Consider the following 14,299-nt stretch of genomic DNA (forward strand, 5'->3'; position numbering starts at 1 on the left):
GGCAATGGCATTTCTCATTGTAACACACAACCAGGCCCCTGGTGTCAGCGCCGAGATATATAAATATATACATCAAGACATATTGGATTATCTACCATATTTACCTTTCAATGTGGCTTTACTCCCTGTCCACAGTCTGGAAATTGAAATATGAAATCGGTCGATATCAGATGCAAGCTTGTATATCTATATATCGACCAACCACAGTCTATATTAGGCCCCCACCAAAACAAATCTATGCAATCCATATGCATATGCATATCACACACATCATTGTGCATTTAACATATGAGCAACCCAGGCAAGCTGTTTATACCTGTGCATATGCAAAACTACATCAAGTGTGGCTGTAACAGTTGGGTCGTTAAGTTAGTTTAAACCGTGTGGCTGTGGATCTTTCTGGAATTGAATGGCCCCAGCCTTTATATAGTGAACGGCTGTGGCTTCAGTGGGGCACTGGTAGGCTGTAATTAATCTCTGTCACATAATGAGTCTTGGTGCTGTTCCCAGTCACTCGATTAGTAGTGTGTGGTAGACCTGGGCTGTAGTTTGGGGTTTGTGGGGGTGGGAGTTTGAGGCGAGCAGCCGAGGAGCTGAGCCTCTCAGCAACTCATATCCAGGGTCATCCGCTACATGCCACTGGCTGGGGCCTGATTTAAATCCAATCACAACTTATAGACAATGTCTTATTTAGAGGGATATATTGCTTCTATTCTGACCCGTTTGTTTTTTTTTAGGTATTTCTGTTGGGATTATTTATACTACACTGATGAATGGTGGGATGGAATCGAATTCAGGAGAATTTCAGGATTGATTCCATTTAGACCGAAATGGGGGGAAATTAATGGTTGGAATCCAGAATAATTGTTGTGAATAAATATAACTCTTAGAGGATTTCATTTAGCATGCACATACAGGTAACTGCCAAAATAAAGGAAACACTTGCATAAATGAGGGATATAACGTATATTGAAAGCAGGTGCTTCCACACCATAGACATTAAAACCAGTTCCACACAGGTGTGGTTCCTGGTCCCCATCATGCTTAGGGTCATGTATAATAAAATCTGGGCAGGCCCAGTTGACCTTTATTTTGTTTGTGATAAGATCTGACATCTTTGACTCAACCAAATTGAATGAATATGTTTTATGATGGTGTTTCCTTTAGTTTGGCAGTTACCTGTACACTACAACAATAACAATGCCAGAAATAGCCTGTGTTTCTGATCATATTTCTCAACTCAAAGCCTATATACATTTTCAAACCAGCACTTTTCTGTTTTCAGACACAATATTCCTGGCGTGATGATTATGTTAGGTCCATTCTAGATCAAATGTAGTAGTCCCTGTGCAATTAAAGGGGCTACATAGAAGAGGAATTCCATTTTTAGAAACCTTCTTACACATCCCTACTTGTTTCATTTGACTGGTTCCGCTACATGGGTTGTGTGTACATGTATGTATGCCACATGGAGTGTGTATGTTTGTGTGGGTGTTTTTTAGCCTGTTCCTGTGCCTGTCTGGTGTGTGGGTGTGTTTTAGCCTGTTCCAGTGCCTGTCGGGTGTGTGGGTGTGTTTGAGCCTGTTCCGGTGCCTGTCGGGTGTGTGGGTGGTTATGTGATGAGTGTCCAGGGAAGTGGTACAAGTTGACATTCGATTCCCTAACCAATCACATAGTCTGACCATAGTGTGTATCTGATTGGGAGGGGGATGACTACAGTATATATTGACCATGGAGGGATATACAGTGAAGAAGGCATTGAAAGAAGGAGAGAAAGAACCAAAGTTCTACCACTACCACTCACTGGTAGTTCAAGAAAGCAGCAAGACAACAACCCAAAAACAACATGAAGTCTCTGACTCTCCTGACCATTTGTGCCATTCTGTCGGTCTCTCTGTCCATGAACGGTAAGTTGGGAAAGCATATTGTGTTGTTTCATCATAACTTCTGATTGTGACAATGTATTCTGAACGAGATTAACTAACGAGAGAACTAACATAACATGTTTTATAATAAGACATAAACGCTCATACGTGCTTATAACGAGCCAATGGGATTTTCTCTGTTCAACAGATCTGTCTCTTGATGTGGTTCTCGATCCTGCTCCTGACCCTGCCACTGAACCAGCACCAGCCGCAGACTCCTCCGCATCTTCATCAGCTTCCTCCTCTTCCTCCTCGGCTTCCGACTCATCAGCCTCTGCCTCAGACTCCTCGGACTCAGACTCTTCCTCAGCCTCTTCAGAGTCTTCTTCAGAGTCAACTAGTGCTGAAGGTCTGGCATCTCTCTAACTAACTCTAAATGGTGTCGTTGCTCCGCAGTGTGCTGATGTAAAGTTAACAGATGCATTGATAATAGCAGATAGTGTATGCAGTATATGCAGATCTGCATGGAAACGGGAAAGAGGGTCGCCTTCTTTGTGTTTGTATTTGTAATGGTATCAGTTTAAGGAAATGTGTAAGAGTATGTGTACAGGTTTGTGTTGACATTTACAAAAAATGGGAAATAAAACTGTTCATAAATATAGGCTACCATAGCTGCTCTAAAAAAGGAAGCAAAACCACATTTGTACTGTGTAAGGGTTGAAGTGTGTGTGTGTGTGTGTGTGTGTGTGTGTGTGTGTGTGTGTGTGTGTGTGTGTGTGTGTGTGTGTGTGTGTGTGTGTGTGTGTGTGTGTGTGTGTGTGTGTGTGTGTGTGTGTGTGTGTGTGTGTGTGTGTGTGTGTGTGTGTGTGTGTGTGTGTGTGTGTGTGTGTGTGTGTGTGTGTGTGTGTGTGTGTGTGTATGTGTGTGTGTGTGTTCCAGCTACAGCAGAGGACCCAGCTGCAGCTACAGAGCCAGAAGTGATTATGAAGAGAGACCTGGCCTCAGTGTTGCTGAGGAGGAAGAGGGCGGCTGGACAAGCAGCTGCTGCCTTCACCCTCACCCAGGTGGAGAGGTAGGCTCCAATACCCTTTTAGAACTCGATATTCTAGAACACACACACTTCTAGAACACATCACAGAACTACTCTACCATTGCTCTATAGAAAATGTACAAGCTAATAGACTATTGTACAATAAGACAACATTCTAACCCAAGCTTTTTGCTACCATCACTCAACACTACACTACACACACTATGGCTATCTGCCACAAAACAGCTGTCACAACCATGTCAAATGTGACCTACTATAATTAGGGGTGTTCACTTTTCCTGAATGCCTCATTTAGTCATTTAACAGTCAAGGGTGTTACCTCACATGATTTGGTGTTAGAAGGTGATGTTGCAATGATGCTTGGGAAACCCTCCTCCTAGCTTCACCCCGGCCCTCCCTGACTCAAACCCTCCTCCTAGCTTCACCCCGGCCCTCCCTGACTCAAACCCTCCTCCTAGCTTCACCCCGGCCCTCCCTGACCCAAACCCTCCTCCTAGTTTCACCCCAGCCCTCCCTGACCCAAACCCTCCCCCTAGCTTCACCCCAGCCCTCCCTGACCCAAACCCTCCTCCTAGCTGCATCGTCACCGCCAAGAAGCCAAATAATCTGTTTACATTTTACCTTACAGATGTTTACATTTAGGCAACACTCTTACTGTACTTCATACAAGCCAAATGACTGGAGCAAAATATGCAGAATATCACTGCTGTTTTGTAAAAAAAAAAATCACATGAAGCAAATTGATAAAGTACATTTACCCTACAGTTATGTGTATTTGATGAGAAGTCAATTAACCCCAACTTTCTCTCTCTTTCTCTCTCTCTCGCGTCCAGTCTAAGTGAGGTGTGCGAGCTCAACCTGGCCTGTGAGCACATGGCGGAGACAGCAGGCATCGTTGCAGCATACACAGCATACTATGGACCACCTCCCTTCTAAACAGACTCTTTACTATGCAAACTGGAGAGAGAGAAAATACTCTCTGCCATTTCACCATCATGAAGCTACATTCTTGAGAAGGGATCAACCACTCCCAACAGTGTCCTTATACGGGCATAGAAAACAAACACAAACAGGTTTCCTCCACGTTTAGCGAGCAGACCAAGTTATGGGACTTTGCGAGACCAGCCACAAGTGAAATTGGTAGCTACAGTACTCGTAGTGCCGGCTGTAACTATATGTTTTGGGTAATGTAAGAAAAGGCATGTCTGATCCAAGCTTTTGTAATATTGAGGAGAAGCTAGAGGCATATAGGAACTGAGTCGTGTGGTTATAGGGGCCTGCTAATGTAAATTGCTCAACACAATATCACAAAGAATGGTGCTAAAACCGCAAATGTATTGTATCATAAATGTATTAATCTTTATCCGTTTTGTAGTATTAGGTAGGCTAAAGCGCACATTATCATTTATCTGCAATGTATTATAACCATACATTTTTAATGATTGTTTCCTGTTCGTAGTGTAACTATTGCTGATAGTCAATACTGTCATATATTTGTATTGATTGTTATCATCACTAAATCCATCTTCTAAGTAGGGGTTTAGAAAGAGTGAGGACACCACAGTTTGTATGCAAACTCAAACCTTGTTGATGCCACTTTGACTACTGTTTGCACATAAGTGCTGAATAAAGTGGAGAACATTTTAATATTTTGTGTTTGGGTGTTTTTTTTATAGCAAATTGAGTACAGTATTGGGACCTAGGCCATATAGGCGTCCATACCAGTCTGTCTCAATTACCCTCTTCTGTATTTGTTTGAATAAGTCTTTTTTTATATACCTAAAGACAAGATATTAACACACGAGGGTATAGCTGACTGATTGTCATCACTGCTTCTGCAGACTGTCCACCACAGGAGGTTGGTGGCACCTTGACTGGGGAGGACGGGCTTGTGGTAATGGACGGAGAAGAATGAATGGAATGGTATCAAATACATTCCATTTGCTCTGTTCCAGCCATTATTATAAGCCGTCCTCCCTTCAGCAGCCTCAACTGCTGAGTGTCCACATGGGAAAAACTATTTTCATGCCACTTTTATACCAAAGTTACTTTTTAGTAGAGGGCTAGGAAAACTTAACACGTTAGGAGAATATGCGTAACAGGTTAGAAGACCGAGGTTAAAGCTTGGAAAAAGGGTTAGGGTTAGCAAAAATGCTCTCTTAACCTGCTAAGAAAATCACTTTGTATCGAAGTGCCGTGAAAAGAGTGTGTATTCTGTCCTGTCCACACTTCCACTTTATAACACAGTATAGTATGTAATCCTTTTAACCATAGCCTGGCCTGGTGGTATTCACGTGACCGCGCGTCCACAGATCAACCTACGATCTGTGTGAAGCTAGCCACAATAGGGGAACTTCCGGTTTGCATTCTGAAATAAATGTCCCACATTGAAAGTGATTCAAAACAATGCAAATCGTTGATTCATGCCATATTTGGACTAGATCAAGGTTGGAATGTTGTTATATAATTTTTTTTTTAAATACAATAATTAGTTAATTTCACACCAAAAAGTTCAATTCAGTTGAAATCGCACTGTGGATGTATTAGACTTTAGAATTGCATTGGTGGCATACTTATATGCACTGTACAGCCTTACATATGGATATTGGGACCATGAAATGGGGTATCAGTCTGCTCAGTGACACTCACAGAACACAACTGTGTAGAGTTTACACAAATATTCACATCATAGCTCTTATTGCAGGACTTGACTGATGGAAATCCCCTTTCCAGTCAGTCTATTGTGCATATTGGACATTCATATTGCACTGTACAGCGTAACCTATGGATTGTGCACCCATGAAATGGGGTATCTGCCAACTCATTGACACTCACAGAACACAAATGTGTAGATTTATATTAGTGTCTTAGCTCTTGCACAGTCCAATATGAATCCTCAATAGGCTGTATAGGGAGCTGATGTCCCACAGTTAAAGTGACCTAATAAGAGCAAAGTTGTTTTCTGTGGGTGTCACCGAGTAGGCTGATTCCCCATTTCAAGGGAGCACAATCTCTAGTTTAGGCTGTACAGTGCATATTAGTATGCCCCAAAGGCAATTATGTGGTCTAATACATCCACAGCGGGACTTATGCGTTATATGTTTATTGACACAAATAATGCATTATTTAACTTAATTTTAAATTATGTAACAACATTATAACCTTGTTTAGCATTATCTAGTCTAAATATGGCATAATTACACTGTTTGAATCCGTTTACATGACTTTCCATGGGGAACCTTTATTTTGAAGGCCACTAAAATCCACTGTCGTGGCTAATCCTTATTGTGTCTAGCGTCATACAGGTCTATTTACGAACGGGGAAATAACGGGGAATTGGGAGTGAAAAAAGTACCGTTTTGGAATTACGACTTTGTGGAAAATATGGAGTTTCTCATAGGAAGCCCCTTCTCTTCTCCTGTTGGACAACGAATTGGTAAGTCGGGAGAAATATTGCAGAAAGATGTTCAAAGCGGAGCCATCAAGCTAATTATGCGTCGCTCGATCTGCAACGTTGAATGACATCGCAACTTAACTTTAGAAACTTGCAAATTGTATCTATCCAGCTAGCTATTTATTTATGTTCAAACGTTTAATACATTTTGTGAAAGTTACAGGGCTGTTTTGTTATAGGGGTTCAGACAGAAAAGTAGGAATTGCAGCTACTTTTATTTGCCAAGTAGTATATACACGAACGTTAATGTGAATTTATGGCCGATATCTGCCTAGAAAGATGTGTTCTCAAACCAATAAAATACTAGAAGCAGTCTAAAGTACCCTTATCGCTCATGTGATTCGTAATTTGTGGTGACATTACAGCAATATTGACGAATCACTGATGTCAATGGGTGGGTTTAGGGGCATAGAAGTTGTTGCTTAGTTCCTTATTCAAAACCTTGGCTCACAAACCGTTTAAACTAGGCTCCATTTCAAGACTAAAATTATTATCAGCCTATAACCAATGAACATTTCACAATTTATGCCCAAATAATTTAAATCCTAGATATCTGGTTTCTTAACTGGCATAGCATAATTGCAGTCAAAGTTGGTCAACTTCTACATCATGTCTTGAAGGGCCTTTATGGCATACATAAACAGATTGATTATGTAATTGATATCAACAAACGTGTCTATATAAAATGCAGATCATGTTTTTAGGTCACAGGTGTTTTGATGGAGATGAGCCATGGAAAGTTATGTCTACTGTCCAGTCTAGTGAAAGTGTTGACATCCTTGGTGACCTTAAGTTCCTGACATCACACACACAAACTCCTCTTACTTCATTCACTTCGCCCTCTCTCTCACATGGCATATATGCTTAGACTACCCCGGAGGGAATGCGAACAGAAGCAGCTGACAGTCACATGAAATAGGGGGAGTGAGTGAGTGAGAGAGAGAGTGGCTTTCTTTGGCAATGTTAACATGTGTTTCCCATGCCAATAAAGCCCCTTGAATTGAATTGAATTGAATTGGGGAAGGTGTGGGTGAGAGATTGAGAGGGAGATTAGCAGAGAATTACAATGACCAACTCAAGGGGCCACAGAGTGGAGTGCAAAGAGGATGAAATGGGAACAAACATTCCTCAATAAATGCCATATAGCTGAGTTTAGATAACTTGCCGGATACTTTAATCTGAATCATTATTCAATTAAAATCAACCCGCAATTGTTTATGACAATCACATGTAGGCCAATGCCTGCTGAATAGATTTTACAGTAGGCCTATGTTTACGGTCACTCATAGGCTAGGTGCTATTCTATGTGTTATCTTGATATCGAGCTGTATTGATAAGTATCAATAATGCTGGGGTATAAAATGTGACTTTGTAGTCTGCCTATCTGCATAATCATCCATGTTGTGTGTCTCTCTGCATACAGTAGGCATGATTAATCATCCATGTTGTGTGTCTATCTGCATACAGTAGGCATGATTAATCATCCATGTTGTGTGTCTCTGCATACAGTAGGCATGATTAATCATCCATGTTGTGTGTCTCTCTGCATACAGTAGGCATGATTAATCATCCATGTTGTGTGTCTCTCTGCATACAGTAGGCATGATTAATCATCCATGTTGTGTGTCTATCTGCATACAGTAGGCATGATTAATCATCCATGTTCTTTGTTGTCTCAGACAGTCATAATAAGAGTATAATATCATATTGTTTGTCGTCTCAGACAGTCATAATAAGAGTATAATATCTCCTGTTGATGTTGACAGAACGAGCCACCAGCGCCGCGCTGCATGCAGAGGACTGGGCCCTTAACATGGAGATATGTGACATCATCAACGAGACCGACGAAGGGTAACTATGGATGGCGTCACATAGGCCATTTTGTTTTCTATGGTGTTTTTATTGATGACTGTTTTGTACTGCGTCATTTTCGATGTCAAACAGTTAGCAATACTGTTAATATGACAACAATAAATACAGTCTTTCTGGGAATTGATGCTGGAAGTGCGTATGTGTGGTTTTCCTCCCTAGACCCAAAGATGCAGTCAAAGCCGTAAAGAAGAGGATTGTTGGTAATAAGAGCTTCATGGAGATCATGTTGGCTTTGACAGTGAGTATTATTTCAGGTCTTTCTATTCCATTTTCTGAGGATTGGAGTTCTCTTGATGGGGAATGTTGAATCATCTGGGTCTCTCACTGGGGATTGAAGAAAACGGGAACCGAGTGACTTCAGGGAGTGACTGAACTAAATGGGGTTATATACAGTACATGCTGCTCAGTGTGTTCCTTGCAGTGTGTGTATTCTCAGTCGTTCCTCCTGTATCTATCTTTAGGTTCTGGAGGCATGTGTAAAGAACTGTGGCCACCGGTTCCATGTTCTAGTGGCGTCCCAGGACTTTGTGGAGGGGGTTCTGGTCCGAGCCATCCTGCCCAAGAACAACCCTCCCACCACCCTGCACGACCGGGTGCTGAGCCTCATACAGGTGGGTTGCATCTCACAGGTAGAGTCTGAAATGGCATCCTTTTCCCTACGTATATAGTGCACCGCGTTTTGGGCTCTGGTGAATAGGGGGCCATTTCTGACGATCCATTTGGATCATATACAGGCACTGTACAACTCCGCTGTTTATTGACTGTTGATTTAGCTTGGACATTATCCCACTATTGCGAGACTGTAGAGTCAATTGTTATAGGCTATGATGGGGTTAATGCCGTGATTTAATTATCACATCAATCGTCTATGGTCATTCGTACATAATGTAAAGTCATTGATCAATTAGAGATGATGTAGAAATTGGTTGGAATGACAACATTCATTACAAACTCCGAGCTTAATGGTGGACAAATGCACGTTTTCTCTGTTCATTCATGAAGTCTCTTCTTTTGCTCCTCCCCTCTCAAACTCTATTCCTGTCTGTCTGTCTGTCTGTCTGTCTGTCTGTCTGTCTGTCTGTCTCTCTCTCAGGCGTGGGCCGATGCGTTCCGTAGCTCTCCCTCTCTAGGAGGTGTGGTCTGTGTGTACGAGGATCTGAGGAGGCGGGGCCTGGAGTTCCCTATGACCGACCTGGACGCCCTCTCCCCCATCCACACCCCCCTCAGGGTAAGGCTCATAGAGATGCTATAATTTACTGGTGATTTGTTATGTAATCCTATGGTGAACTTTGACCTTCCATGTCTGTTATCTCTGGATAGATCACTATTTCTCTTACACACCGCCTTCCCACAAAACATACTCTTTACTATGCTGAGGTTCCGATAGCTCAGTTGATTGGAGCATGATGTTTGCATTTCTGCATGAGCCACATGTGTGCTGTTTGGATCAGATGATGTGCTAATTGGCTGTATTATTACGTGGCTCTCTTTCTGTTGTTTCCTAGAGCATTCCAGAGAACGACTCCTCTGTTACAGTGCCAGCTCCACCGCCTCAGAGTCAGACTCCCCGTGGCCCTGCTGCCTCGTCCCCTACCCAGGCTGCACTGACTGCCGTGCCCCCACAACTCAGCGATGGACCCATCTCCATCTCTCCTGAACAGGTACTGAATAGATCATAAACGCATTACCCTTTTGATATTGTGGTAATACTCATGTACACACAGTGTGAGTAAATACTAGCTGCAGTTAAACATTGGTTAACTGTGTTTAAAGTGTTGGTTCTGTTTAAGACCACTTTTGACTTTTGTTGTAAAACGTGCCTAGGGGAAACGTCTGTACATACCATCGTGGTTAAAGTGGTAAGGCCTGCCCATCCATGACGACGACTCCGTAGCCTCTATGATTCTTTGCCTCCTCTCCTCATGTCTTTCCCCGAAGCCTCATTTGAGAGAGCATTGACAAAGAGCCTAAGGATGCTACTGTTGATGACCTTTCAGGCCCAGAAGCTGAGAGTTGACCTGGCTCTGGTCAGGGGGAACCTGACTGTGATGACTGAGATGTTGAACCAGTTGACGCCTGGACAGAGCCCACAGGAGGACTCGGAGCTACTGCAGGTCTGTCTGCATGTCTTTCTTCCTCCCCTGCCCCTCTACTTCTCGCTCTGTTTCTTCTTGCGGTCTCTTTCCCTGTTTATTGCCTTCATGTATTCCAATTCAGTGTTATCAGGCAGTGAATCCTGGATGTCCTCTGACTCCCCCCATCTGCTGCACTCTTTTTCTCCCTCTCTCTCTTCTTCTCCCTCTAACCCCCTCCCGCCCAACCCCCTCTGTTTGTGTGAGCAGCAGTTGTACCAGGTGTGCAGGGAGATGCAGAGCCGTGTGGTGGAGCTGATCCCCAGGCTGCTGGACGAGGGCCTCATAGAGGAGCTGCTGGTCGTCAACGATGACTTAAACAATGCCTTCATCCGCTACGACAGGTAAGGCGCGGACACACACAAACACGCACGCACACACACACATCAGACTTGGGTTACTTATGTTCTGTGTATTTGAGTATTTTAAAATAATGTGGCTCGAATCAACTACTTCTCTTTATTTTCAAAAACTTATTTCAAACTATATTTTCAAATACCTGTGTTAAATGCATGGGATTGTATTTGAGTCAGAGAACTACTGTATATTAGTATTTTCAAATGCATGCCAATACTTTCTAAGTGTATTTCCAAATGCTGTACATTCCAATATTCAACTACTTGTCTTTTCAAATGTCCAGGTACTTACTTCCAAATACACAAAATAGTATTTGAACCTAGGTCTGACACACACACATTCTCGGCTACTTGCAGTCAGAAAGACATTGAAAATGAGGCACATGTATTACACAGTACATAGTGTCCATGTTCTGAAGTCTGTACTTTCTCTTTTTCTCCCATGTTGTTTAGGTTTGACAGACTCAATAAGGCCCAGAGAACAGCTACAGAGCAGGTACAGTCATCTTTCACCTTTTTGTTTTTGTGTTTTACATCTAGTTCAGTAGGGCACAATGTTCAGACATAAATATATTCTGCTGACCAGACGTGCCTCACTGACGTGTACAGTAAGCAGTCATTTCAGCTCTCTTTAATTGCAACGTTCAATACGCAGCACCATCAAGAACACGACCCAATGTATCCTCTGCCCTATAGCAGACTCCTGCCAGGGCCAACCTCATTGACCTCAGCCCTGTGCCCCAGTCCCTCAGCCAACCAGCAACCACCTCTGCGGCCGCCAGCCAACCCGCATTCAGCGCTCCCTCCAATCAGAGGCAGGCAGCCAACCACAGTGAGTAGCATCTGTTTTGCATTAAAACTCAAGGCCGGTCGGACTCCATTTCTTAGTCTTAATCTCTCAGACCCTAGATCAGCACTCCTACTCTGAGGCCGTGGTCATTGAATAAGAGAAGGTGATGTTGGTTTCTGTCTCACAGCCTGTCTCTGTGTGTCAGGTGCACCAGAGGAGGATGAGTTTGACATGTTTGCCCAGACCAGGGGCAGCTCTCTGGCCGATCAGAGGAAGAGGTGAGACACCTTCACTGTGCGCTGTAGGGTGTTCTATCAGTATACAAATATCAAAACACACCGAAGAAATGTACACCAAAGACTACTGTTATACATATTATGGTATGTAGTCCACAGGAGGTTGGTAGGCACCTTAATTGGGGAGAACTGGCTAGTGGTAATGACTGGAGTGGAATGGTAACAAACACAACAAACGCTTGGTTTCCATGTGTTTGATGCCATTCCATTTGCTCCGTTCCAGCCTTTATTATAAGCCGTCCTCCCCTCAGCAGCCTCCACTGATGTAGTCTTGTGTGTGTCCAGTATGCGGTACGAGGACCCAGGAGCAGTGGAAGGACTGGCTGGAGCCCTGGACACCAGGTTACAGGTCACTGGAGCGGTAATGTTTCTCATTCATTATCTACGGTCAACATAGCATATCCTACGGAAAGCACAGGGTAGGATATATATATATATATATATCTAAAAATACTGACTTAAAGGCCTTCAATTTACTGTTGATTTACATTCTGAATCATACTGTTATTGCCAGCAATAAGGGTGTAACTTTCCGGAAGGGACTGTTTCGATGCAGACAACAGCAATGAGCCAATGTCCAACACACAGTCCCAGTTATATAACAGTTAAGGAGCAACTCTATTAGCGGTGATGCAGAAATGGGCTTGAATGAAAACATGCATTCACACACTGAGGCCCTGAGGACTAGACCCCGCTAGAAACATCTGCCTTGTGCCGTTCTACTAAGACTCAAACCTCCCTCTGTTTCCTTTCTACCCTTCTTCTTCTTTGTTCTGTTTCTCTCCCTCCCCCTCAGATTCCTTCGTCTAAGCCTGGCCCTAAGAACTCCACCCTGGGAGACATTGACAGATGGCTGTCTGCGGACACAGAAACGGTAAGACGGTGACTTCTTAATGTGGTGTGTTTTCTTGACGTTTCAACAAACATGAATGGTTTGCCATGAGTTGCTAGGTACTTGTTTCATGTTACAGCAACCAGAGGCTGGGGACAGGGAAGGGCTGACCAGTGAGGGTAAGTCTTTTTTTCCTTCCCTTTTTAACCATCATCATTGCCAAGATCCTATTTCAGCCTGTGCCAGTAGAAATCAGTGCTGCAAAATACCCACACCATTAACTCTCTCACTCTCTCTCCTTCTCCCTCTCAGAGTTTGACAAGTTTCTGGAGGAAAGGGCGAAGGTGGCCGACCACATTCCCTCAACACACAGCCTGCCCCCCGTCTCGTCCAGGCCCCCGCCTCAATCCGCCCGGCCACAGGAGAGCTTCCATGACCAGCTTTTCTCACTCTGAGAGAACGGCGCACGCGCAGCACAGGTGGACTCACAGGTGGACACGTAGTCCTAGCTAACACATAGGATGAATACGCACAGTGCCTTGCTACCTCTAATCATAGTGTTTCTACTATAAAATGAAGATATTTTTCAGTCTTCACTTTGTGCTGTTGCTGTAGTTAAAGTCTATGACATGATGACAAGCGGTTATGTTGTGGTGGCACTTTACCTTATCAATGTGTATATATATATCACCTGAGTATGCGTGCTTGGTTACACACACAATGCGTGGTGGTATTTTTTTAATTGAATCTTTATTTAACTAGGCAAGTCAGTTAAGAACAAATTCTTATTTTCAATGACTGCCTACACCGGCCTAACCCGGATACAGTCTGGATTCTAACCAGGGTGTCTAGTTACGCCTCTAGTGCTGAGATGCAGTGCCTTAGACCGCTGCACCACTCGGGAGCCCCCACTCTGGTATCACATCATTCAAAAGCCTATACACTGAGGGTACAAAACATTAAGAACGCCTTCCTAATATTGACCCCCCCCCCCCCCCCCCCCCAGAACAGCGCCAGTTTGTCTGGGCATGGACTCTTCAATGTGTTGAAAGCGTTCAACAGGGATGCTGGCCCATGTTGACTCCAATGCTTCCCACAGTTGTGTTAAGTTGGGTGGTGGTCCATTGATACACACAGGAAACTGTTGAGCATGAAAAACCAAGTGTTGCAGTTCTTGACACACACAAACCGATGCGCCTGGCACCTACTACCATACCCCATTCAAAGGCAATTAAATATTGTGTCTTGCCCATACATCCTCTGAATGGCACACATACACAATCCATGTCTCAGTTGTCTCAAGGCTTAAAAACCCTTCTTTAACCTGTCTCCTCCCCTTCATCTACACTGATTTAAAGTGGATTTAACAATTGACCTCAATAAGGGATCATAGCTTAGTCTGTCATGGAAAGAGCAGGTGTTCTTAATGTTTTGTACACTCGCCACAGACTTGTAAATATACACTATGTAGATTTCTTGAATACTGAGACCAGTTGAATCAATATCAACCTTTTTTAATAGAGATTCAAACTTAATTCTAATTCTGAAGTTTGATAGTGCAGTATGTGAACTGTATAATATATATATATATATGAAGCCTAGTATTATGAATGAAAATAAAATATTGATATTTGAAAACGATAGTACAGTA

At 43.2% G+C, this 14,299-nt stretch overlaps 2 protein-coding genes across 5 annotated transcripts; both read left to right on the forward strand.

Moving 5' to 3' along the window:
- The first annotated feature begins 1,723 nt into the window (after positions 1–1,723).
- Positions 1,724–4,563, forward strand: LOC115123762 (osteocalcin 2a). Of its 2 annotated transcripts, none has more exons than XM_029653123.2 (4): positions 1,724–1,907; positions 2,074–2,274; positions 2,811–2,937; positions 3,750–4,563. In XM_029653123.2, exons 1-4 carry the CDS (start codon positions 1,847–1,849, stop codon positions 3,850–3,852), a joined length of 492 nt encoding a protein of 163 aa, XP_029508983.2. In that variant the 5' UTR covers positions 1,724–1,846; the 3' UTR covers positions 3,853–4,563. The 2 variants fall into 2 exon arrangements, with proteins under 2 accessions (XP_029508983.2, XP_029508982.2); XM_029653122.2 differs by having other exon boundaries at positions 1,728–1,907; positions 2,805–2,937.
- Positions 4,564–6,208: 1,645 nt separating this feature from the next.
- On the forward strand, positions 6,209–14,289 carry LOC115123761 (target of Myb1 membrane trafficking protein-like). Of its 3 annotated transcripts, none has more exons than XM_029653118.2 (15): positions 6,209–6,352; positions 8,137–8,221; positions 8,402–8,480; positions 8,704–8,853; positions 9,336–9,470; positions 9,748–9,903; positions 10,240–10,356; positions 10,585–10,718; positions 11,184–11,226; positions 11,427–11,562; positions 11,726–11,798; positions 12,102–12,177; positions 12,613–12,690; positions 12,788–12,827; positions 12,961–14,289. In XM_029653118.2, exons 1-15 carry the CDS (start codon positions 6,301–6,303, stop codon positions 13,101–13,103), a joined length of 1,497 nt encoding a protein of 498 aa, XP_029508978.1. In that variant the 5' UTR covers positions 6,209–6,300; the 3' UTR covers positions 13,104–14,289. The 3 variants fall into 3 exon arrangements, with proteins under 3 accessions (XP_029508978.1, XP_029508980.1, XP_029508981.1); XM_029653120.2 differs by having other exon boundaries at positions 11,430–11,562; XM_029653121.2 differs by having other exon boundaries at positions 11,386–11,562; positions 12,961–13,050.
- The last annotated feature ends 10 nt before the right edge of the window (positions 14,290–14,299 follow it).

This window comes from Oncorhynchus nerka, linkage group LG15 (genome assembly GCF_034236695.1).
Source record: "Oncorhynchus nerka isolate Pitt River linkage group LG15, Oner_Uvic_2.0, whole genome shotgun sequence".
Classification (NCBI taxonomy): domain Eukaryota; kingdom Metazoa; phylum Chordata; class Actinopteri; order Salmoniformes; family Salmonidae; genus Oncorhynchus; species Oncorhynchus nerka.

Bases quoted from the DNA above. Each gene is read 5' to 3' on its own strand.
- LOC115123762 (XM_029653122.2), top strand. From the start codon at position 1,847: ATGAAGTCTCTGACTCTCCTGACCATTTGTGCCATTCTGTCGGTCTCT. The intron at 1,908-2,073 runs GTAAGTTGGGAA...TCTGTTCAACAG, and splicing joins GGTCTCTCTGTCCATGAACG to ATCTGTCTCTTGATGTGGTT. The intron at 2,275-2,804 runs GTCTGGCATCTC...TGTGTGTTCCAG, and splicing joins AGAGTCAACTAGTGCTGAAG to CTACAGCAGAGGACCCAGCT.
- LOC115123761 (XM_029653118.2), top strand. From the start codon at position 6,301: ATGGAGTTTCTCATAGGAAGCCCCTTCTCTTCTCCTGTTGGACAACGA. The intron at 8,222-8,401 runs GTAACTATGGAT...TTTCCTCCCTAG, and splicing joins ATCAACGAGACCGACGAAGG to ACCCAAAGATGCAGTCAAAG. The intron at 9,471-9,747 runs GTAAGGCTCATA...GTTGTTTCCTAG, and splicing joins CCATCCACACCCCCCTCAGG to AGCATTCCAGAGAACGACTC.